At 39.5% G+C, this 23315-nt stretch overlaps 2 protein-coding genes and 1 long non-coding RNA gene across 3 annotated transcripts; 2 read left to right on the top strand and 1 right to left on the bottom strand.

Annotated features, from left to right (window-relative positions):
• Positions 1–2212: 2212 nt before the first annotated feature.
• ensab (endosulfine alpha b) lies at positions 2213–14025 on the top strand. Its single transcript, XM_037784531.1, has 3 exons — positions 2213–2442; positions 7013–7135; positions 10272–14025. Exons 1-3 carry the CDS (start codon positions 2386–2388, stop codon positions 10434–10436), a joined length of 345 nt encoding a protein of 114 aa, XP_037640459.1. The 5' UTR covers positions 2213–2385; the 3' UTR covers positions 10437–14025.
• A 2532-nt stretch (positions 14026–16557) lies between these two features.
• Positions 16558–19212, top strand: mcl1b (MCL1 apoptosis regulator, BCL2 family member b). Its single transcript, XM_037784823.1, has 3 exons — positions 16558–17210; positions 17879–18129; positions 18300–19212. Exons 1-3 carry the CDS (start codon positions 16739–16741, stop codon positions 18414–18416), a joined length of 840 nt encoding a protein of 279 aa, XP_037640751.1. The 5' UTR covers positions 16558–16738; the 3' UTR covers positions 18417–19212.
• Positions 17259–17698, bottom strand: LOC119497045. The gene is made up of 2 exons (XR_005208862.1): positions 17540–17698; positions 17259–17399 (listed from the first exon to the last, which is right to left on the bottom strand). It is a non-coding gene; the product is annotated as an uncharacterized LOC119497045 (long non-coding RNA).
• Positions 19213–23315: the final 4103 nt, after the last annotated feature.

Here is a 23315-nt window from a genome sequence, read left to right as displayed (position 1 = left end):
CGTCACTACTCGCCTATTGGTTACTGTATATGTCAATCACAAGCATAGGTCCAAAGTTTAATGCATTTTTTTTTATTTTCATTTTTTAACTAATAAGGACATGGCTGTCAATCATCTCGTTGAACTAACTGTGGTGTATTCATTCATTAATATAATATTAGTATAATAAGTTAAAAAAAAAAACAGCATGTTGCATTTTCTTTTTTTATTGAACAAATTCAAATTTATAAACAACATGGCTCATAGATCATTGCATTAGAGTAAAAGGACACGGTGCATACAGAACAAGAAGAAATAAAATATGTAAAATTAGACATGCAAATAATAATTAATTAAATTAAGGGCTAGGGCTGTACCTGTAATTCATATTCTTCTATTATGCTAAGAAGTTTCAAACCATTTTTGTTTTCCATGACTTTAAGGGCTTTTATGTAAGATAGAAACTCAGAATGAAACACATTAAACCAGGTTTCACTTTCATATACTTGGATTTGTGCAAATAATATTTTCCAAGAATGAGAATGTTATTCACCAGAAAGTCATCTTTGTTATTGTCCATGACAAGTCCATAAACAATGTCCTTTTGAGAGAAGTTCCCCAGATGAGAAACTTTTGGGAAAAGCCAGTCATGTATATCATAAAGCCATAAAGCTCCAGAATACATGCAATGAAAAAATAAATGATCAGTAGTTTCAGTATCATCACAAAATATACAGTTATTGGTTTCAATTCCAAATCGTTGTTGCTACAAATCACTGGATGGATACACTCCGTTTAATATTTTAAAATGGATTTGCATGTTGCATACTAACTGTGGTGTATTCATTCATTTATATAATATTAGTATAATAAGTTAAAAAAAAAAAACAGCATGTTGAATATATATATATTTTTTTTTATTGAACTTTTTCAAATTTACAAACAACATGGCTCATAGATCATTGCATTAGAGTAAAAGGACAAGGTGCATACAGAACAAGAACAAATAAAATATATAAAATTATACATGAAAATAATAATAAATTAAATTAAGGGCTATAGGGCTGTACCTGTAATTCATATTCTTTATTATACTAAGAAGTTTCAATGCATTTTTGTTTTTGGTTTCAATTCCAAATCGTTGTCGCAACAAATCACTGGATGGATACACTCCGTTTAATATTTTAAAATAGATTTGCATGTTGCATTTATCTATAGATAGATAGATAGATAGATAGATAGATAGATAGATAGATAAATAGATAGATAGTAACTTTATTGATCCAGAAGGAAATTCAAGTTTCCAGCATCACAGTTCCATATTGCAAAAACATGTTAGTAAAAAGGCAGTAAAAAAGTTAGTAGTGCAAAGTACAAAAAATTATACCAGATATAAAAATACAAGGAGATGAAAAAAACTGTTAAAACTGAATATAGTGCAGGGTAACAGCTGTGATATAAGACTATTAAAAAATGCAGAAGAGACTGTTAAAAATGAGTATAGTGCAGGGTAGCTCCAGTAGCTTATCTAAAGTGCACTGTATGCATTATTATCTGAGTATAATAACAGTATAATAAGTTAAAAAAAACAGCATGTTGCATAATTAAGGCAAGATTAAAAAAAGAATAAGATAAAATAAAGTAAAATAAATATAAATAGGTAGATAGATAGAAGTAAAAGAATGATGGCTAAAAGGATGGTGTTTAATAGGGTGATGGATAAAAAGAAGATGTTTTAAAACAAACAAAAAAACAGCATGTTGCATAATTAAGGCAAGATTAAAAAAAGAATAAGATAAAATAAAGTAAAATAAATATAAATAGGTAGATAGATAGAAGTAAAAGAATGATGGCTAAAAGGATGGTGTTTAATAGGGTGATGGATAAAAAGATGATGTTTTAAAACAAAAAAAAAACAGCATGTTGCATAATTAAGGCAAGATTAAAAAAGAAAAAGATAAAACAGATAAAATGCTTTTTTTTAAAAAACAGCATGTTGCATATATATATCTTTTGTGTCGGTCAGGTCGGTTCAGGTGCTTTGTGTTGATGCAGTGCGGCACTTCCCCCAAGTCTCCATTCTGTTAAATCATTGGTCGACGGGGCTGTCAATCAAAGAGAACGTCGCTGTTAACGCCACCCCATTGGCTGTACGTGAACCATCACTCCTCGCCTATTGGCTACTGTATATGTCAATCACACAGTAGGAAACCCCCCCCCTTCGTTGGTGACGTCACATCTCGTTACGCCATTTTTGTTGGGGAGCAGCAGTCGTGTCCAGAAAAAGGAGGATTAGATTCAGTTCAGGTACAATCAAACAGTATTCCTCGTTTATATTCATCTTCTTCAGAGTTCATCTGGTAAAAACGGGGACAACTGTGCTTTGTCCATATCACACTCAACACAATGTCGTCAGAAAACCTGGACTCGGACACTCAGGTGGACTACGAGGACGAAAAACAGGTGGGTTTGTCTTCATGTTGTTGGCTGAGCATGCTAAGCTAGAAGAGGCTAACACACAGCAGCTAGTGTGTTATGCTGCAGCAAAGGCAGGGAGGACTCCTGGAAGACATTTATAGATATAGAGAGCTAGGATGAGCAGTTAGGTGTGTTGACAATGCTTTTTTATCATAGCTGTCCCATCTTCCAGAGCACCTTGTGTCACTTTGTTTTGTCCCTTTGCCTTGTGTCATTGGTTGAGTCCACAGCAGCTCGGGGCCTCATTGGTCTGTCCTCAAAACGTGCCATGGAGGGCCTACTGTGTCCAAATAAAGACATGCATTTCACTCAGTAGACAGATGTTGAACTGGTGAAAACATATGCATTGTCTTCGTCCCTAACTTGCACACATGGGTTTGATATTCCTGATGGTCTTCTTCTCCTGACAGTGACAACAACTGCAGTGTGACATCGCTTCCGCATTTCCATACAGTGCCACAGCAACGACAGTGTTGTGCATAATATAGTTCTTGGATCAATGCTTAATCAATTAATCTGTTGACATCAGTATGGGTCACAACATGCATCTGGTGTGATTAGTTTTTCCTCAGCTATGAAGGCCTGCAGTTTGTTTTTACTACTTAAGTTTGTTGATCTTTGATATTATATAAATCACAATATCTACCATATACAGAAATAAACATGTCATGAACTTTGGTTGGTTTGTTCAGTCTTGTGAAGGGCTCATTGCATGGGTGGACATATAGAGCTACGATAAGCAGTTGAAATGGTTTCATCGTAGCTGTCCCATCTTCCAGAGTACATGCAAGTGTGTCACTTTGTTTTGTCCCTTTGCCTTGTGTGTCATTGGTTGAGTCCACAGCAGCTCGGGGCCTCATTGGTCTGTCCTGTGAGGGTCTCAAAAACGTGCCATGGAGGGCCTACTGTGTCCAAATAAAGACATGCATTACTGGTTTCACTCAGTAGATGTTGAACTGGGTGAAAACTTATGCATTGAAAATATAGACTGTCTTCGTCCCTAACTTGCACATGGGCTTGATATTCCTGATGGTCTTCTCCTGACAGTGACAACAACTGCAGTGTGACATCGCTTCTGCATTTCCATACAGTGCCACAGCAATGACAGTGTTGTGCATTATAGTTCTTGGATCAATGCTAAGTTAGATGTGTTGAAAATGTTTTTTTATCGCAGCTGTCCCATCTTACAGAGCACCTTACCAGTGTGTCACTTTGTTTTGTCCCTTTGCCTTGTGTGTCATTGGTTGAGTCCACAGCAGCTCGGGGCCTCATTGGTCTGTCCTGTGAGGGTCTCCAAAACGTTCCATGGAGGGCCTACTGTGTCCAAATAAAGACATGCATTACTGGTTTCACTCAGTGGAGGTTGAACTGGTGAAAACATATGCATTGTCTTCGTCCCTAACTTGCACACATGGGCTTGATATTCCTGATGGTCTTCTTCTCCTGACAGTGACAACAACTGCAGTGTGACATCGCTTCCGCATTTCCATACAGTGCCACAGCAACGACAGTGTTGTGCATAATATAGTTCTTGGATCAATGCTTAATCAATTAATCTGTTGACATCAGTATGGGTCACAACATGCATCTGGTGTGATTAGTTTTTCCTCAGCTGTGAAGGCCTGCAGTTTGTTTGTACAATGATTTCATCGTAGCTGTCCCATCTTCCAGAGCACCTTTGCCAGTGTGCCACTTCGTTTGTCCCTTTGCCTTGTGTGTCATTGGTTGAGTCCACAGCAGCTCGGGCCTCATTGGTCTGTCCTGTGAGGGTCTCAAAACGTGCCATGGAGGGCCTACTGTGTCCAAATAACGACATGCATTAGTGGTTTCACTAACATATGCATTGACAATATAGACTGTCTTCGTCCCTAACTTGCACATGGGCTTGATATTCCTGATGGTCTTCTCCTGACAGTGACAACAACTGCAGTGTGACATCGCTTCCGCATTTCCATACAGTGCCACAGCAATGACAGTGTTGTGCATAATAGTTCTTGGATCAATGCTTAATCAATTAGTCTGTTGACATCAGTATGGGTCACAACATGCATCTGGTGTGATTAGCTTTCCTCAGCTATGAAGGCCTGCAGTTTTGTTTGTTCTACTTGATCTTTGATATTATATAAATCACAATATCTACCATATACAGAAATAAACATGTCATGAACTTTAGGGAGGAATCTGATGTAGCAGTTGGTTTGTTCAGTCTTATGAAGGGCTCATTGCATGGGTGGAATATGGTCTCAAAAAAGTACAAAATGCAAGTCTCCCTCAAAAATAATCCAAGGCACACTGTAGTGTTTGAACAAATTTAAAATGCCTTTATTTTACATGGCAATAATTGTTTAAAATGACCAATGCGTTGCGACCAACATAGGTCTTCATCTGGGTCACTGAAGCAGTTGGTTTGTTTTGATAATTCAGATTCAGATAAATTATAATGAATTGTTAATGTTTTATTAAAAAAAAACAATCAACCATACAGGAGATATAATTGCAGCTAATTGTTTTCACAGGTAAGTTCCCGTCAACAAACGTGAACGCCCGGAACTTGTTTCTCAACAATAAGCCTAGTTAGTTAATAAATATTGATGTAATGCCCAGCGCTTAACTTGCCCCAGCTGCACAGCAGGTTATACGTTTCAAATTCAGATTTCTGTTTATATAACTTGTTGTTTTTTATGCTTAAGCTTGACTGTGTGCACACATACAGTGCATTAAGTTGTAGTGAATGGTACTTGTTTTGATAAACACAGTAATACTAATGTAGTTACTGTCAAACTGAAATCACTCAAAAAGCATTCTGGGTAAAATAAGGGACACATTTGTGCCTCCTAAAACGCACAGACCCAAAATCTATTTTGTTTTTCAATATCGTTTGTAAAGATAACAAATATATCATGTAGATTTGTGCATAGATGTGTATTTTAACAGTCCTATTAAGTAATGATAATATTTTTTCACTCCTTGAAGTGGGTTACAGCTTCAGTGAGGCACTGGAACACGCACATATATATCATCAAATAGTGTGGAAGAAATGTTATGTCAAACTTTGATGCTACTTAAGTGGATTTTTATAGTTATGCACATACCTGTTTAAAACTTTGCACAAATACTGTGTTGTCGGATTCTGCAGTTTCCCTGCATTGGGGCCGAATATAGGAGCTCATAAATTTCTCGTCATGGACCCAAGTGAATCAGCACAGTCGGTGCCACACGTCCCCCTCCTCCTGAGGGAATGTGTTCATCGGCTTCTGTGTCCTGAGTCACATTTTATCCCTGCCCCAGCAAGCTTTGCAGGCTGAGTGCCCTATCTTGTTTGCATAGTGGAAGTAGGTCTATGCTGTGTGCTGCTCGCTCAAGGTATATGCAGGGAGTGCATAAATGGCCTATGGAGTTTGTCTTTGGTAGCCCCTGCGTGCACTTTACACCTAGATAGTACTAGCCTGCAGTCAAACACTTGATTCTCGTTTGTACACAAACAAGGTGTACCCTGGTGGCCCAAATTACTGGCCTCAATATCTACCTGACAGGGATTTGGCTAGTGTCAGGCGTCTGTAACCGCGTCCTGGTGTCGTGAGATCTCAAAAGCATTGTCAAGTTATTGTTTCTTGACCTCAATTCTCATATTTTTCTCTAAAAGAAAGACATAAATATATAACCAATGAATGCACAATAACAGAAAACAGGGAGTCATAGTATTTAGTGTAAACGTTGATATTTATTGCAGCCAAAGCGTGACCCCCCACACGAAGCAGAAAACAAGGTTTATGTCCACATTAACTGGAAATAACAGCAGATGAAAACTTGTGCTTTAGCAATTAACATAACTTGCTCATCATGCTTAACGGGAAGTTGCAGGATTTAATTGTAAGCACAAATTGTGCTGAAAGTTTTCTAATGTGGGACACTTTATTGCTTTACAGTAATAGGTTCATGTTGAACAGGACTTGTATAGACTTGTGAGGGTCAGAGTTCATTCTTCATCGACTAGTTATAGATTTAACAGATGCAGACATGATGCTGTTCTGCACAAAATCCTTGTCAACATGATTACCAAAGAAGGCATTAGTTGTTATCAATGTAAGCTTCCAAAAATCATTTAGACCTCTTTTTTTCAGATGTGTTTTTGTTCCAAGCTTTGACCACATCTTGAGTTATTCCTTTATTCCTCTCAGTTATGATGGTAATATGAGAGACCGTAACAGAAGAACATTCATGTTGTGACTCATACTTTCATGAAGTATCTTCAGTTCCCGCTAGTCATTGTCACAGTATTTTAGCCCACTTCGTAGCAGAGGTTTTCAAGAGCAGTTTTAGTATTTCTGAAGAGTGAAGTGGCCCTGTTTATCACCATAGACTTTACTGCAGGAATTTAGGTGTTTGTGTAGAAGCAGCATTTTTGGAATTTTAGGCTGACCATAAATGAGTGCCTGGCACATAAACAACAGCTGTTCCAGTTGTGCTTAAATTTTTCAAAAGATGTATTGGATGAATGGGGCCCTGTTTTCTGCAAAGGAGGAGTGCTTATGTTCGTTTGTTCTTGTCTCCACAGGACTCCCAGGAGAAAAATGCAAACCCTGTGAAGGCAGAGGAGGCCAAGCTGAAGGCAAAGTACCCCGGCCTGGGCCAGAAGCCCGGTGGCTCAGACTTCCTGATGAAGAGACTACAGAAAGGGGTAGGTGACCAGGTCTCGGGTTCTGTGATCAGTCAAGCTGAAACGCATCACCGTCACTGAAAGATCACCTTGAAAAACCCAAAGCACTGTTGGAAAAGCAAAATTCCTTCCTTCACTTCCTTTTATATTTGTCGTAATCTTGCAGATAACTGACCTCATATAGACATCATATTGAGATGTTTCTAGCTTGGCTACTATGGAGTTTTATTGTAAAAAATGGCCTAGACACACCGAACCAACAAAGAACTAACAGAGATGAAGGTTGATTGTTGCGTTGCCTCCCGTCGCCTGTGTTTTGACCAAGAAGATATGCTCGAACACGCAGCAAAGACTACAGCCAATGGCCAGTTACCACATACGTTCTGCGCCTGCATGAGAGGATATAACTCTACACCAGCAGGTAGCAGTAGTCTGTATTCGTCATTCAAAAGCGGAAACCAGAAGACTGAGGACATACATACGGATATACAAGCGGTTGTTATGAAACGTACATGAAATAAGACTAGGCACGCAAAGTGCATTATCATACTGTCGGAGATGTGTCGGTGGTTTTGTCCCCGTGCTTTTCACGGGGCTGATGCCCGCTCGCTCGCTCTCATCCCCGGCTCTCTGAAGCCCTGTACCCTGCTGTTGCCCGGCAAAGGCAGCGGTGCCGGCAGCACGGAGGTCCCCAGGGACTACTAATACAATAACCTTTTATTTTGATGTTCCCGAATTCACGAATATGTTGGATATTACTACTGACATTCATGTAATATTACATCAAGTGAGATCTGATCACAAGTAGTCACTGGAGACGCATGTGATGACGCATTCTAATGCCAGGTGTGAACAAACATACTTAAAGCTGTCCACTTCTGATTGGATCACTCAGGACGCCTACGGGCAATTTAGAGTCAACAGTTAACCTAACCTGAATGTCTTTGGACAGTGGGAGGAAGCCGGAAGAAAACCCACGCTAACACAGGGAGAACATGCAAACCCCACAAAGAAGGGCTCCAAGCCGGGTGTGTGCCCTCTTGACTTTACTCGTTTGCTTGCTTTCCTCACTTCTGTCTCTCTTCTCGTGCACTGATTCACTTAAACTGAACAGCCAATCAGAATGATTTCTTTCACCGACGAGTTCCGCCGCTGATTCAAAATGCTGAATCGCCCAATAAAACTCCGGTAGGGTAGACTAGAGCCGACAGTGCGGGACACACCGCAAAAACGAAGGTGACATACACTCACCAGCGGTCCCAAACTGGCCGATGGCCGACCGTCCGCTTGGTGTGTCAGGGCCTTAAAACATGATAAACGTTATGTGTCCTTCACAACCAAAGAGCAAGGGCTTCTATCTAGAGCTGCCATGTTGTAGTCCATTCAACAATCCTCTAGGGCTAAATCCATTGAAGCAGATAGAAAAGTAATTTCTCCATCAACTGAACCTCAGTAGACCAGAATGCAATGCAGCCACATTGGTGGCATGTGAAATACAATAGCCTGTTTGGCAGATTATTTTATTTGTAATTTGAACAGCAGGGTACACAAAGGCATCGTTCTCTCTCCTCTCTCACTTTTTCCTCATCTGGAAAAAAAGTGTTGCTCTCTCCACCTACACGAGCTGTGTACTGTATGTTACAGAGAACTTCCACCTCTGGAGATTGTTGAAAGTCAATCTGGGAAATCACTGACAAGGAGTAGGAGTAGCTGAGGCAGGCTGAGGGGAAAGCCAAAAAGTAAATTGCAGTACTTAATCATGAGATAACTCCCAGGGACTGATTATATCAAAACAGGGGGGGGGATTGAATCTGCAAAATACAATACTCCACCTGATCATTCCATTAAAAAGTTAAATAATTGAACCCTTTCATCTTTTGGTGTTAAAAGAATAGGTTACATCTTGAGTCCTTCTTGATACTACTCACTGTAATAATTCCTCCTGTCCATACTGGCTGTGAAAATATTCCAATTTAAGAGATGGGGTACACAATCCACATCCCTGGTGTACAAAAATTACTCAAACTCTGAAACATAACAACTTGATTTGACTAAAGTAGGGATGTCACGTTGAGGAGATTTTCCCACCGGTTAATAAACTTGTGACATCACCGGTGTTACAGATTACACCGGACATTTTACAAGAAAAGATGACCCTCAATATATGTGGAGTGCTTATTTTGGTCTTTAAGGCCAGGTGGCTGTGTGACTGGCCTCTCCGGTCAAGCATTTCGCTGCAGGGCTGCAGGTTTCCACCTGACGCAGCTGCGCCGCGCACACTGGCTGGGATCGCTCCGTCTTCCTCACGGCGATTATTAACTCATTAACATTATGGTTCCCTTATAGCATTAATCTGAAATATTGACAAATAGCCACTTTTGTTTTTCGCTCTGACTAATACTCTGACAGACACTTTCACTTTCAGTTTGTAGGGTCCGTCATCTGACTATGTATTGATAATACGCCGCTGATTCGTGAAAATTAAAGAAATGGGTTTTATTTCTATAAAAAAAAGCAAAAATGACTGTGAGGGTGGTGAACAAGTTATGTAATCGGTGTATGCACGGACACCGTGTAACACCGGTAACATCGACTACCGCGGCACGCCTGGACTAAAGAGCACAGTATTGTCCATGTGGCAAACCGTGCGACATCCCCTCTGCGGTTGTATACGCACTGTCTGCAACAATTAGGTCTATTTTGTGCATACGCTTGCAAGTTGAGCATTTGTCCGTGCAGGATTCGCCATTGCTCTCCGATGCTGTAGTTGGTCCTGTGAACAAATCTGCAACAAACATATGTACGGGAAGGAGGCAGGTTAAGCCACAGGCCACAGACCAACAAGCCCGGCGTGAGAAGCAAGAAACGGGCCTGACTCATATTAGCTTTAGCTGAACTTTGAATACACTTTTGCACAGAATGAGGACTGTAGATTTTGTCCTCCATCTCTTATATTGAGATTGCATTAGGAAAGGTCCTCCACAGGGCCAGAATGGACAGGAGGAACAATTCTAGGGACTGATAATTCTTTCAATGTACATATATGGGCATGTGAGTATTGTTTAAGGTATATGTCAAATCCATGTAGTCTTGTTTTCTTTGCTTCACTGAAATCAGTAAGCAGCATGTCTCACCTTTTATCTCTTGTCTCACACAGCAAAAGTACTTTGACTCAGGCGACTACAACATGGCCAAGGCCAAGATGAAGAAGCTTCCCGTGGCAGGGCCCGACAAGAACCTGGTGACCGGCGACCACATTCCCACGCCGCAGGACCTGCCCCAGAGGAAGTCCTCCTTGGTGACCAGCAAGCTAGCCGGCTAGCCTCCCATCGACCCAGAAGCACCCTCACCCCCCTGGGGCTCCCGTCAAAATGTCCCTCCTCCTCACCCGTGTCCCCAATATGTCCATCCCCTACCCCTCTCTTCCCTTTCTCATCCCCAGGCACCACTGGCTTTAACATGTCGGGCAGAGTTGTATAAGTTAAAACTCCATTTTGCTTGTATGTGGGTGGGGCGGGGTGGGAGGGAGGGATGGAGGTTTAGGCGGCGGATGGATGGAGGTCGCAGCCTTCTCTGCCTTCCCACCACGCACAGCTCTGCCCCCTCTGCGCACTCTGCTCTACCGCCTCCCTTATGTCTTGGTTTTTCGGTGTTCCAAGATGCATCACAGTAGGTGTGTCAGCGGGCAGGGGTTGGATGGGGTGAGTTAATGCACTTTGTAGTCTGTATAGTATGCTTTGTTCTTTTTTTTTTTGCATCCTAAATGACACCAAAATGATGTGTGTAAGGGAGTTAGGAACCATGATCGCAGCGCGTTCTCTGATCTTTATGTTCCCTATCTGTGCTGGTGGCTGGCTTCGTCGGGGAGGGGTTGGAAAGATGTATGTGAATAATCGCTTGCATACCAAATCTGTGAGGGGCAGCTGCCTAGCTTAAGAGTTCTTTAGCATTCGCTGACACCATATTGGGAAATGGGGGAAAAACGAATCGAGGTGTCCTTATCATCTCATCCTTCGGTCACCTTTTTCGTCAAACAAAACCCGAGGTCATCTGCTGCAGTTTCAGCCAAGCGGGGGTTTGAAGCACCACTTTTTTTTCTCTCTTTCTCTCTGCTCATGTTGCTTTAATTCTTGACTCCCTTTGCTCTTCTTCTCTCTAAATATGCTGCATGATTGTAACATGTAACAGAAAAAGAAATTTAACATGTTTTTTTTTTGTTTTTAACGGGAGTGGGGTATCTGCTTAGTGATAGGAAGTATCAAAACAAACACACGAGGCCCTGAAACGTCCACAGTCACACTTCCTTCCTTCCTTCCTTCCTTTCCTTTCCTTTCCTTTTTGCTGTCCCGACAATCCATGTACACACGCTCCTGTTAGCGGCCAAGGGCAAGAGCCAGCTGAGTATATCCTTGTATTATTTTTAATGGCTGGGAACCTTGCCAATCTCTTGAGTTCAGTCTTAGTTTGGTGGCTGTTGAGTTGCATCAAGACGTGTGTTCACTAAGAGCCTAAAAGATTTGTGGGGGTATTGAAGCACCCTGCATAGAGTGTATATGCTTCTGTAAATAATACACACAAAAAAAAGCACGTAGTTCGTGATATGCTTGGCGCTTTGAGGACCAGCTGACATGCCTGAGAGAAGTGCTAGTGCTAAATCGACTCACTTGGGATTACATCCTGGGATTTCTGGCTTGGAAATTTTGTGCTTTACCAACGGAGCCAAAATTTCACACTGCAGCTATCATCAGGCTCAGAGACTGTGGGTTCGCCTTGTCTTTTTCAATGTGACTGTTAACCATCTAATCTCGCTCACATTGTGATGTGACCAGGCAGACTGCAGCCCAGGCTGGTCTGGCTCATGTTGTGTTTGGATCTCATGGAGGTATGAAAAAGTGACGTGATCATGATCCAGACATCTTACTTTCTTGTCATCTTTTAAACACCACTAAAAAAGTTAGCATTTCAGTGTCACACGCGTCAACACATGTATTTTGACTAGACTGCCATATCCGATCACGAAAGACAAAAATAGTCATAGCCTTCATACATGTAGTTGCGTCCCGCAAATGGCACGTGCTGTGAAAATCAGACGTTTGGGAGCGACCAAAAGAGTTATTCTTATTCAAGCTGCTTGTTAAAGCTAAAAAAAAAAAAGACATTGATTTCTTCATCTTTTTGTTGGAGATTATTTTCTCCATGTTTCAACACTTTCAGAATACACTGTATATCACAGTCAGATGCAGTGGTTCCCTTTCACATTGTGAAACACTAACTTTACTAAAAAGAATACTACTACTTTGCTTCCCTTAAATCTTAGTTGGAGTATAGATCTGCTTCTACTACCAGCGCCCCGTAGAACAAACTGACCCGCTACACAGACTGATCTTTGATCTCAGGGGTGTCAGAGGGTAAACAGCAGGCGACCTGGTAACAACAGGTGTCAGCCCAGCTCCCAAGATCGTCATCGCAGGCTTAAAGTGGGACACTGCATGCCTGCAGGATGCGCTCACCCGAACACTTGGCAAAGCAGAGAGGAGATTTTGTAACACACGGTGAGGGGGCAAAGTGCGTGCCGTCCACACATTCAAGAATCTGAACTGGACGCCCCGCGGTCACTGAGAATCAGCCTCCTTGTATAATACTGCTTCAGGGAACCTTCACAAACGCACTCTCCACCACGTAGGCTAGGTGATAGCAGGGTGCATGCACCATCACATTCTCAACCTCACTTCTTTTTTCATTGAGACTTTAAAAATGTGTCAAATGTGCAGTGGACGAAAGAGAGCTGACCTGTACGTATGTGCTTGTTATGGCGTTGTATGAATGCACTGCTTTTCTCTGTTCCAGCCATTGTAAATAGACTTCAACAGGAAGGGATTTTTGTGTTGTTTCCCACCTGCTTTTCACTCTTTCATAGCCTGAGCTATTTTCTGATTCAATGGTTCCTCTCTCCTTTCAGTTTAACACTACTTCTGCTCTATCTTAGTGAATTGCAGAGGCTATGTGAATCTGTATCATATGAAAATATGTGTAAATGCTGCTGATTCAGTCAACGACAAATCTAAGAGATGATACCCTGTAAAGAACACCTGTCCTCTTGATTCTACCAGTCCAACTCTGTTCTCCCCGAGTGTCTTTGTTTCAGAGTCCTATAGCTCCTGTTGCAAAGTCAAATCAGTTGAGACTGGTCAACCTCAATGTAAATTCTACCACTAAATTTGAAAGATGCATTGTTGAATTTGATCCAACTTTTGGTCCGGACAGAGCCAGAAAGTTCTGGAAAGCTTTGTGTCACTTCGATTGACAAGAACAGACCATTTAGCATCATATTGTGTTTAAAAACCTACAGTTTTGTGCTTTAAAAAGTAAGGATTGTTAAGAGAAATGGGTGAATAAGCTACAACGTGTTCTATGAAACAACAGTGGACAGGAGTTCTTGAATGCTACGTTATGTTTGGCTTTGCACAGAGCGGTTCAACGAGAGGAAATGGCAGGGTATGTTTCGAACCCAACACACAGGGTGTCTCTCGTTCAGCTATATAAACACGTGCCAGAATGTATAAAGGAATGACAGGCTGTGTGCTCTGAAGTACTTTTGTGCTGCTTTTACCTTATCCGTTTTCTTGTTGTTTTGCAAGTAAATGTTTCTTTTTTTTTTTTTTTTCCTTGTGTTCTCTTACTGCATAATTAGTATATTTCATCCTGGCCCAAGATAACTGCAGGGAAATCAGAGGCACCCTTGCTTCCAAGAGGAAAAAAAAAGGGTTTACATGATAAAGAGGATGACTGGAGAACACAGGAATGATTTTAAGACTTCAGAAAGTACAGGAGTACTTGGAATGTTTCAGTTGTGTGGGAGTAGGTGAGAGGATTTTTGTCAGTATTTGAAATAAACTTTTACATTAATAAGATTTCCTTGTAGTTTTTTGTTGATGTTAGGTCTCTTCTCTTGTGCCACTGAAGTATTTGTCCTGCACACATAGACTCTAATGAGAAAAGGTCCCAAGTTGAAGTGTAAAAGGCTGAATCTTGTGGGTAAACATATAATGGAGATGATTAAAGGAGTGCAACTTCCCTCTGACCACTAGGGGGAAGCACACAGTCATTTATTTCTTACATGGCTCTCAGTTGAGGACAGAAAGTTCTGGCTATTTCCGGCATTCTTAACATAGTATGGAATTGTTTTGTTCTGTGAAGAAAGAACCACAGTTTCAAAATGTCTCACAGACTGGGATCACAAGAACCCTGCTGTTCTTAACATTGAGGAAATGTGTCAATACACCCTCATGTAATATAGAGGTTATGTGTGCTAATGTGCCAGACAGGATGGCTATATATGGCAATACATAAATGACCGTGCAGCCTATACAGCCAGGGTTGTGTTTCCTTTATTGGTCTAGCATCAGTGTCAGATCAGAGTTTGCTGTCATTTATCAAAATGTAAACCGGTCAAAGGACTTTACTTAACAGCTGCATAACACAACTTTTTTGTTTTAAATAAAGTCATGATAAAAATGGGAAAAATCTATTGGTTTAAGCTCTAAAGCGGTTTAATAATAATAATAATAATAATAATATTGTTGTTATTATAGCTTTTGTTATTTTCATTATATTTAATAATATTCTTGTTGATGCTATTATTATTATAATGATGTGTTTCCAGAAGTGCCTCCTCACTTCACATATTTTCCCTTTTGATGTCATGGAAAAATACAAAAATAACCCACAAATCAATCACAATCTTGGAGCTTCCTGCTTTATATTTTCAGCTTCAAAATCATCACTACTGTAAACTGGTCAAAGGACTTTACTTAACAGCTGCATAACACAACTTTTTTGTTTTAAATAAAGTCATGATAAAAAATCTATTGGTTTAAACTCTAAAACGGTTAATTAATAATAATAATAATGTTATTATAGCTTTTGTTATTTTCATTATATTTAAACATATTCTTGTTGATGCTATTATTATTATGATGATGTGTTTCCGGTAATGCCTCCTCTCTCATATATTTTCACTTTTGATGTCAAAAAATCTATTGGTTTAAACTCTAAAACAGTTTATTAATAATAATAATAATAATACAAATAATAATTATAATAATAATGATATTGTTATTATAGCTTTTGTTTTAAATAGTCATGATAAAAATGGGAAAAATCTATTGGTTTAAACTCTAAAACGGTTTATTAATAACAATGATAATAATAATAATAATATTAATAATGTTATTATAGCTTTTGTTATTTTCATTAGATTTAATAATATTCTTGTTAATGCTATTATTATTATTATGATGATGTGTTTCCGGTAATGCCTCCTCTCTCATATATTTTCACTTTTGATGTCAAAAAATCTATTGGTTTAAACTCTAAAACAGTTTATTAATAATAATAATAATACAAATAATAATTATAATAATGATATTGTTATTATAGCTTTTGTTTTAAATAAAGTCATGATAAAAATAGGAAAAATCTATTGGTTTAAACTCTAAAACGGTTTATTAATAATAATAATAATACTATTAATAATGTTATTATAGCTTTTGTCATGATAAAAATGGGAAAAATGTATTGGTTTAAACTCTAAAACGGTTTATTAATAACAATAATAATAATAATAATACTATTAATAATGTTATTATAGCTTTTGTTATTTTCATTATATGTAATAATATTCTTGTTAATGCTATTATTATTATCATGATGTAGTTTTTCCGGAAATGCCTCCTCTCTCATATATTTTCACTTTTGATGTCAAAAAATCTATTGGTTTAAACTCTAAAACAGTTTATTAATAATAATAATAATACAAATAATAATTATAATAATGATATTGTTATTATAGCTTTTGTTTTAAATAAAGTCATGATAAAAATAGGAAAAATCTATTGGTTTAAACTCTAAAACGGTTTATTAATAATAATAATAATACTATTAATAATGTTATTATAGCTTTTGTCATGATAAAAATGGGAAAAATGTATTGGTTTAAACTCTAAAACGGTTTATTAATAACAATAATAATAATAATAATACTATTAATAATGTTATTATAGCTTTTGTTATTTTCATTATATGTAATAATATTCTTGTTAATGCTATTATTATTATCATTATGTAGTTTTTCCGGAAATGCCTCCTCTCTTCTCATATCTTCACTTTTGATGTCATGGAAAAATACAAAAATAACCCACAAATCAATCACAGTCTTGCTTTACATTTTCACCTTCAAAAATCATCACTAGTCTGAGTTTGAGCTTGTTTTTCTTCTTAATTTACTTATTAAAATGTAAGCTTATAATAAACAAACAAACAAAACAGTTTGAAAAAAAGCCGTTTGTTTGGGGAAGTCAGTCAGTGACGTAAAGAACATAGACGTGTGACGCACGACGTAAGCACGCACCCACGCGTATAAAAATAGGCTCAAAAGCTCTTCATTGCTTCACTTCCGTTTCACAGCAGCCATGAAGAAGAATGAGTGAGCGCTGGAGAACACGCTAGCTTCATTACATCTATTAACACCGAAAGCTAGCACTATTCTCTTAATTGACTAAATTTTTTTGTACGGAAAACAAAGTAAGTGAATTTGTCAAGCAAGCTTAAACAATAATAATCCAAATGAATATAATATCGAAGCGAACAGACGCGTTCAAGATGACGACAATGAGCTGTTTCATTCTTCCTCAAAATGGAGTCGGAGACGGAGCCATCCACTACGGCTCCGGAGGTTCTTCTCCACAGATGATCACCATGGGAACATCTAAAGACTCTCAAAACGATACCCCGAAACGACCCAAGAACCTGGGAGTTAACGCAACAAATGGGTACGTGACTAAAAGCCTCAGCGAAGAGGAAGTCGAGGACGGATCGCTGCCGTGTACTCCGGAGATGCACTCCGACAGCGAGAGCGACGTCTCCGGCTGTCCAGCAGGGGACGAAGCGCTGGAGCACGACACGAGGCATCTCATCAGACGTGTGCTCACAGACTTAACTGGACTCTCTCAAGCTCAGTGGAATGAAAGCAGAGCATTAACAACCATGAAGAGAGTCGTGGAGGACGTTTTGGAAAAACACAGATACGCATACAATGGTAGGTTGTGTGGATTCTTATATTCAAAAGACTTCAAAGCTTTTTCTTAGCCATAAATCTGCTTCTCTGCAGTTACAGACTGTGTTTTGGCCATTTTACACTCTCATGGCATAGCATTTATAACTAAAGTTAAACTTAATTCATCCAGTTATAACTTATTTAAATGAAAGTAAGTTGTAAATTGAGTTTCTTTAGCTATAAACCTGTTGTTTAAGTCCATTAATTCTGCACAACAGACATCATTTTTGGGATGTTTTGGTCATTTTACACTCTCAATGCATAGGAAACTATACCTAAGTTAAATTTAATTCATCCAAGTTATAACTTACACTTGCCACACAAATGTTACCTTACATAGATAGATAGTAACTTTATACTAGATAGTAACTTTATACTAACAATAGATGGTAACTGTATTGATCCTGAGGGAATTTCAAGTTTCCAGCATCACAGTTCCATAGTGCAAAAACATGTTAGTAAAAAGGCAGTAAAAAAAGTTAGTAGTGCAAAGTGCAAAAAAAATACCAGATATAAAAATACAAGGAAATGTATAAAACTGTTAAAACTGAATATAGTGTAGGGTAACAGCTGTGATACATGGCTATTAGGGGGGGGAAAAGTGTACAAAATAGACAGATTTCTGACCCTTCATTTTTTTTTTTTTCCAGGTATGGTTAACAAATTGTCATTGGATGACAGAACAGATGATGCCAGTTTTGTAAGCGCTGTAGCCAAGAGCCTCTTTGCAGACGGCACCACCAACTGGGGCCGTGTCGCCAGCCTGGTGGCCTTTGGGGCGGTGGTGTGTCAATACCTGAAGGAGAGAGGCAGGGAGAACTGTGTGGAGCTCGTGGGACAGGAGATCTCCACGTACTTGCTATCAGACCAGCGGGACTGGCTGGTCAAAAACAATGGCTGGGTAAGCTATGACTAATGGCTGAATGACAGGATGTGTGACACAAAAAATGTAGTTATTGCTGCTCTCATTGTGCAACAAAGCCTACATGTACAGTCAATGTGCATTTTTGCCCACTGTGCTTCACCCCTAGATTTCCATCTAATGTTTGGTTTTTAATCATTTGTTTCCAGGATGGATTTGTTGAGTTCTTTCGAGTAGCAGACCCAGAATCCACAGTGAGGAACACACTCATGGCCTTTGCAGGATTTGCTGGTATTGGGGCAACACTTGCCCTGTTGATCAGGTGAATTTTTGGACACTCAAAGACTTATTTTCACATGATGGATGCTTCTTCTCTTGACAACATTTCCTCCACATTGAAATTGGACTTTGATGGACTTGAACTGGGCTCCCCTTCCACCCCCAACTGCAAATAAGTAAAATTGTTTGCTGTTGACAGAAATGGATGGACTTTACTTACAGCAGCCAACCTTCAAGCAATTAGGGGTTTATTTAAAATACAAAGAAATTATATTTTTCTAATAAATATAAGTGCTATGCAATGGTCAGTTGACCTGATTTTTTGCTTAATTTTCACCTGATTATGTTATGATACTAGTTTGTTATTAATTCTGTCACAATTCCCTGGCAGTAATGTTGTTTTGTAAGTAAGCCCTAAGCCAAAGCTGGAAGGGAAATCTGCATTTTCCATATCATGCAGTCATGAAGCCCATTTCCATAGAGTCCATTGATCACCCCTGGATGCCTCAACTATGTGTTGGGAGCAGGGGAGGCAGGATTTGCATTTGAGTGTAGCTCTACTTCCTTGTTATGAAAATATTTGATCTGCGCTGGGAGACGAGAAGCAACCACATGCAGGACTTTTGGCTGAACAGCAGCCTGGAAAGTTTGAGTCTGTTGGAAGAAATGAACAAGGACTGGGAGATGGGAAGATACAGCTTGTGCTGGCCGACTGCACCGAAGCTGACAGTAATTGGGGGACGATATTCGTACTCGGAGAGAGAAGGCAGAAAATGATTCATAGTACAGATCTAGGATGTAAGCTATAAATCTTTCAAATAATAAAAAAAGAAACATAATTCACATGGTTTGACCTTTTGATACTGTTTTACTGTGAAAGGAATTTTGCAGAGGCAGAAGACATATGTTACATCTACACTCATACTGGTTCTGTTGTGCTGAAATGAATAGCCTAACTCGAAACTAAGTTTTAACACCTCCGCACTTATCAACCTTTGATGTTTATTCACACCACAACCCCGAGACAGAGCAATGGCTGTCGTTTCCTAGAAATTTTGATGAAGCTGTGGCAGCGCCTCCATCACCCTGAGCACTCAGCTGCATCCGCAGTTTTGCGAGCTGCAGTGGCTTCATGTTATCTGCAAAGAGCTGGTGCACGACAGCTGAATGCACAAGCTCCTGCTAGATTGTGAAACTGGGGTAAAAAACAGTTCACAACATCTTCAAAATTGCACAACAACACTGTCTACTTCCTGGGTTGGAAAGTTGTTTAGCTACCTAGGAACTGATGACTTAACCAAAAACATATTTGACTAAGTCATACTATCAAATATATCATACATAAACAAATATATAAAATGTACTTGGAGAGATGTGTCTCTTTTGGATATGGTTTTGTTCAGTGCACTGATGCAATGATCTTCTCTTTTACTTACTTACAGCTCTGATATGGCTGTAGTCTGCAATGTTTCTAATATTTTAGCACTTCCTATCATCTAAATATCATCTGAAATCTTAGTGTAGACCCTATAAAACCCCAAGCAGGGGGAATCCTTGGTGATGATGTGTGGCTTCGCCCTTGTTTGTTCAGATCCTCCCGTTGTTTCGGGTTACAGGACAAACACAACCACTCATCAAGGTCTTGTGAGGAAATGGAGTAGAGCCTCTCCATGGTGATGATCCACAGCAGACCTCCCCGTGTCCTCTCCTGCGGCTAATGATGTTAGCCACCACCCTGGTTACCCCTGCACAGTTCATTGTGAAGAACAGGCTGCTCCACAATGGGGAATTGAGGCTGAGGCAATTTTACAGAGCAGTTTGCACCATACACAAGTGGATTGGGGGTGCAGAAAACAGACGGCACTGCAGTGTCTTGGGGCTGAATATGCAAAGTCTCTGAACAACCTTGATGTTGGTAACTATCTTATTAGAGCAATACATTATTTAAATGTGTGCATACATTATTTTATCTTCTACCTAGTGTACTAAAGCCTTAATGTTGCTACTTAATATTATATGCATCTATATGGAGAAGTATGTTAATGTTGGCTTGTTTATGAATAACAAGTCACATCTTTGCATGCTTTTTGAAGAAGAGAAAAAGCATCTAAATTGACATTTACAATTGCACAACACTTGTGGTTGTCCATGTCAACAGGGCTAATAACACAGAAGGTTATTACCAGCATTATATGAGGTCAGTTATCTTTCCCAGCAAAAGCTGCAACGTGATGAGGAAGTTTCCAGTCTATTTGACCATTTCCGCTACAGTTGGTATTGCTTAAAATTTGCAAATCCTCTGTTGTAGTTGAACAAACTTGTCGAATGTGATAGTGCAGCCTCTGCACCGTCAGAGCAGTGCAGCTGTAAACTGGAGAGCTTGTAGAAAGCCTTCAGTAGGTGAACACATTCCTATCGTGGGATAGTTTTTAAGGAGTGGTTTGCAAACTATTGTCTGCACATACTTCTCATTCAGATACTGTAGGGAGTATTGATCATGTTCAGCTTAGTTCAGAACTGCCCAACCCAGAGGACAACAAGTACTATTCAGCACTAGACCTACTTTGCTCAGATGGCCTATTTAGAGTTTCTGTGCATTAAGCATAAACTTCAATCCCTTTTGGATTTTAAAGAAAACAAGTGGTTTTCTGCAGATGTTTTGGGGATGTGGGCTTTTCTTGACACACTTTTGAGGAATTCAAACTTTACCAAAACTTTACCAGATTAGTTTCAGAACTAGATAAACCCTGTTTCATCAGGTTTCATTGCTCAAAGTTGTCGTCGTTCCCACATAAACCAGCATGATGCAGTTTCTTTTTTTGCAGTTGGGTAACTTGAGCTTTGAGGAACGGCCTTTCGCAGACAGTCAGAGCATTGGTTGAAGGCCTCTCAACTTCCCCGTAGCAACAGCCCGCCCCTTAATTTTAAAAAAAGCAACCGTTTCTGGGAAGTCAGCTGACGCACAAGTTTATCTTTAACAGGACTACTCAGCTGCAGAGTTACTGGTTAGGAGCTGCGAATACTCCGAATTCTGACCCTGAGATGCAAAGATATGTTACGTCTGCGCAGTTTGAAGTCTGTGTCAAAGGGAAACAGAATTTGTTGAATTTAAAACTTTCAGTACGTGCTTGCAGGTCTTATCACAAAAGGAACAGGCCGAACATGCACTGAAACATCACAGAAGTTTCTAGAGTCACTGGCAAAGAATTAGACTTGTAGTCTTTCTTTGAGCTTCAACTTTAATTACAGCCTGCAGTCTTTGCTCTGCTTTTTGAATATATATATTGTTTACATACATATGTAGAGTACCCAGAGGGTGTCTGCTCAACTCTTTCCTCTAGCAAGTGACTTTGAGCTAAACATATGTCCAAATGTGTCTCATGGCATTGCTCCATAAGCATGTAAATCCTGTTTTATTGCCATTTTGTCTCCCTGTTTGGTGCTAAGCAGCTGATGTTGTTGTGCTTCTGCACTGCACTTCCCAGAGATCACTTGTCACAGGCTCTTGTTTCTCTTTCGCTTGAATTTCGTCCAGAAGTTCGAGTAAGTGGTGTACTTTCTGCATATCTGTGACGCAGACTCCTTAATTCATATTCCAAAGTTTAGATCCTGCAATTAGAAACGTAAAACCGCAACATCCTGTGTGCTAGAAGCTTTTTCCCTGGAAACACCTGTCGGACGAGAAAGGCCACATGCATAAAACATTATGCAAAAAGCACCGAGATTTGCATATGCTGCCTCTCTGGTTAAAAAAAAAAGAAAATAATGCAAACACTATGTTCCTTTTTATGTCTTCTGTTTTGAATTATGCACAAGCCTTCCACTCATTCCTGCAATTATCTATAAATGGATTCCAACATTCTTCCGTTTAATCTCGTTTGATGTAAAGCAGCCTGTCTTTGGTCCGGGTAATGGCCATTAACCCTGAAGGCAAAAGAGCTTTTGAATTGATAAGCTCAGTATGTGCTGACCCATAGCAGTAGCTGATGACACATTAGGAGGCAAAATTGATGTTTGCATTATCCGCACATTAGGCTACTGGTGAAAAGATGTCCTATTTACCTGCGCTGAAATAAAATCATGCTGGTTGAATGTTTACACACGTGTGTAAATATCTGTATATTCACATCTGAGACTATTTTGAGACCTGTGAGGCTCCAAGTTAAGTTATCCACTGTTTTTTTTTTCGGAGATTTCATTGAGCTTTGGGCTTTTTGGACATTTTATAAACCAACAAACTAATAATCAATCAAAAACAAATCATAGATTATGTGATGATGATGATGATGATAAAAAATATCTTAATTTCAGTCCTAACCATAGACTGTATATAAAAGTAGATATAGTCACCGTGACGTCACCCATTGGTTTGTGGACTTCCGTTTTGAAGCCTGGAGTTCGTCATTTTGGCCGTCGCCATCTTGGTTGTTTGCAACCAGAAGTGACACGAGAGGGTGGAGCTAAGCACAACCGAACGCTCACTAAGACATTTTTAGGTGACCAAAAAATGTTATGATTAACTTTCATGAATTGAAAACACACTGTGAAAGGGTTAAAGTTCAACGACAAAAACACGCACAACTCCCAGACTGGTCAATGCCGTGGTAGCGACCTGTCAATCACAAGGTAGCCAGGCCCTAAAAACATAATTAATGAAAAATAAATGAACATCATGCTGTATTGAAGAAGACTTGAAACTAGTGATTGAGACCATAAACCCATGTTTACAATGTTTACTGAGGGAAGAAATCAAGTGAGAAGTAGGATCCTTTTCTCATAGAGATCTATATAATCAGACTTCTTTTTGCAACCAGAGGAGTCGCCCCCTGCTGGCTGTTAGAAAGAATGCAAGTTTAAGGCACTTGTGTGTTCTTTGTGCTCGGGCACCGTTCATGCAAATGCCTGCCATTGCTTAACATGCATTTTCAAAAGCTGGTTATTGTTGA

The sequence above is a fragment of the Sebastes umbrosus genome, chromosome 11, assembly GCF_015220745.1.
Source record: "Sebastes umbrosus isolate fSebUmb1 chromosome 11, fSebUmb1.pri, whole genome shotgun sequence".
Taxonomy (NCBI): domain Eukaryota; kingdom Metazoa; phylum Chordata; class Actinopteri; order Perciformes; family Sebastidae; genus Sebastes; species Sebastes umbrosus.
This window is presented reverse-complemented; position numbering and strand designations above follow the sequence as displayed.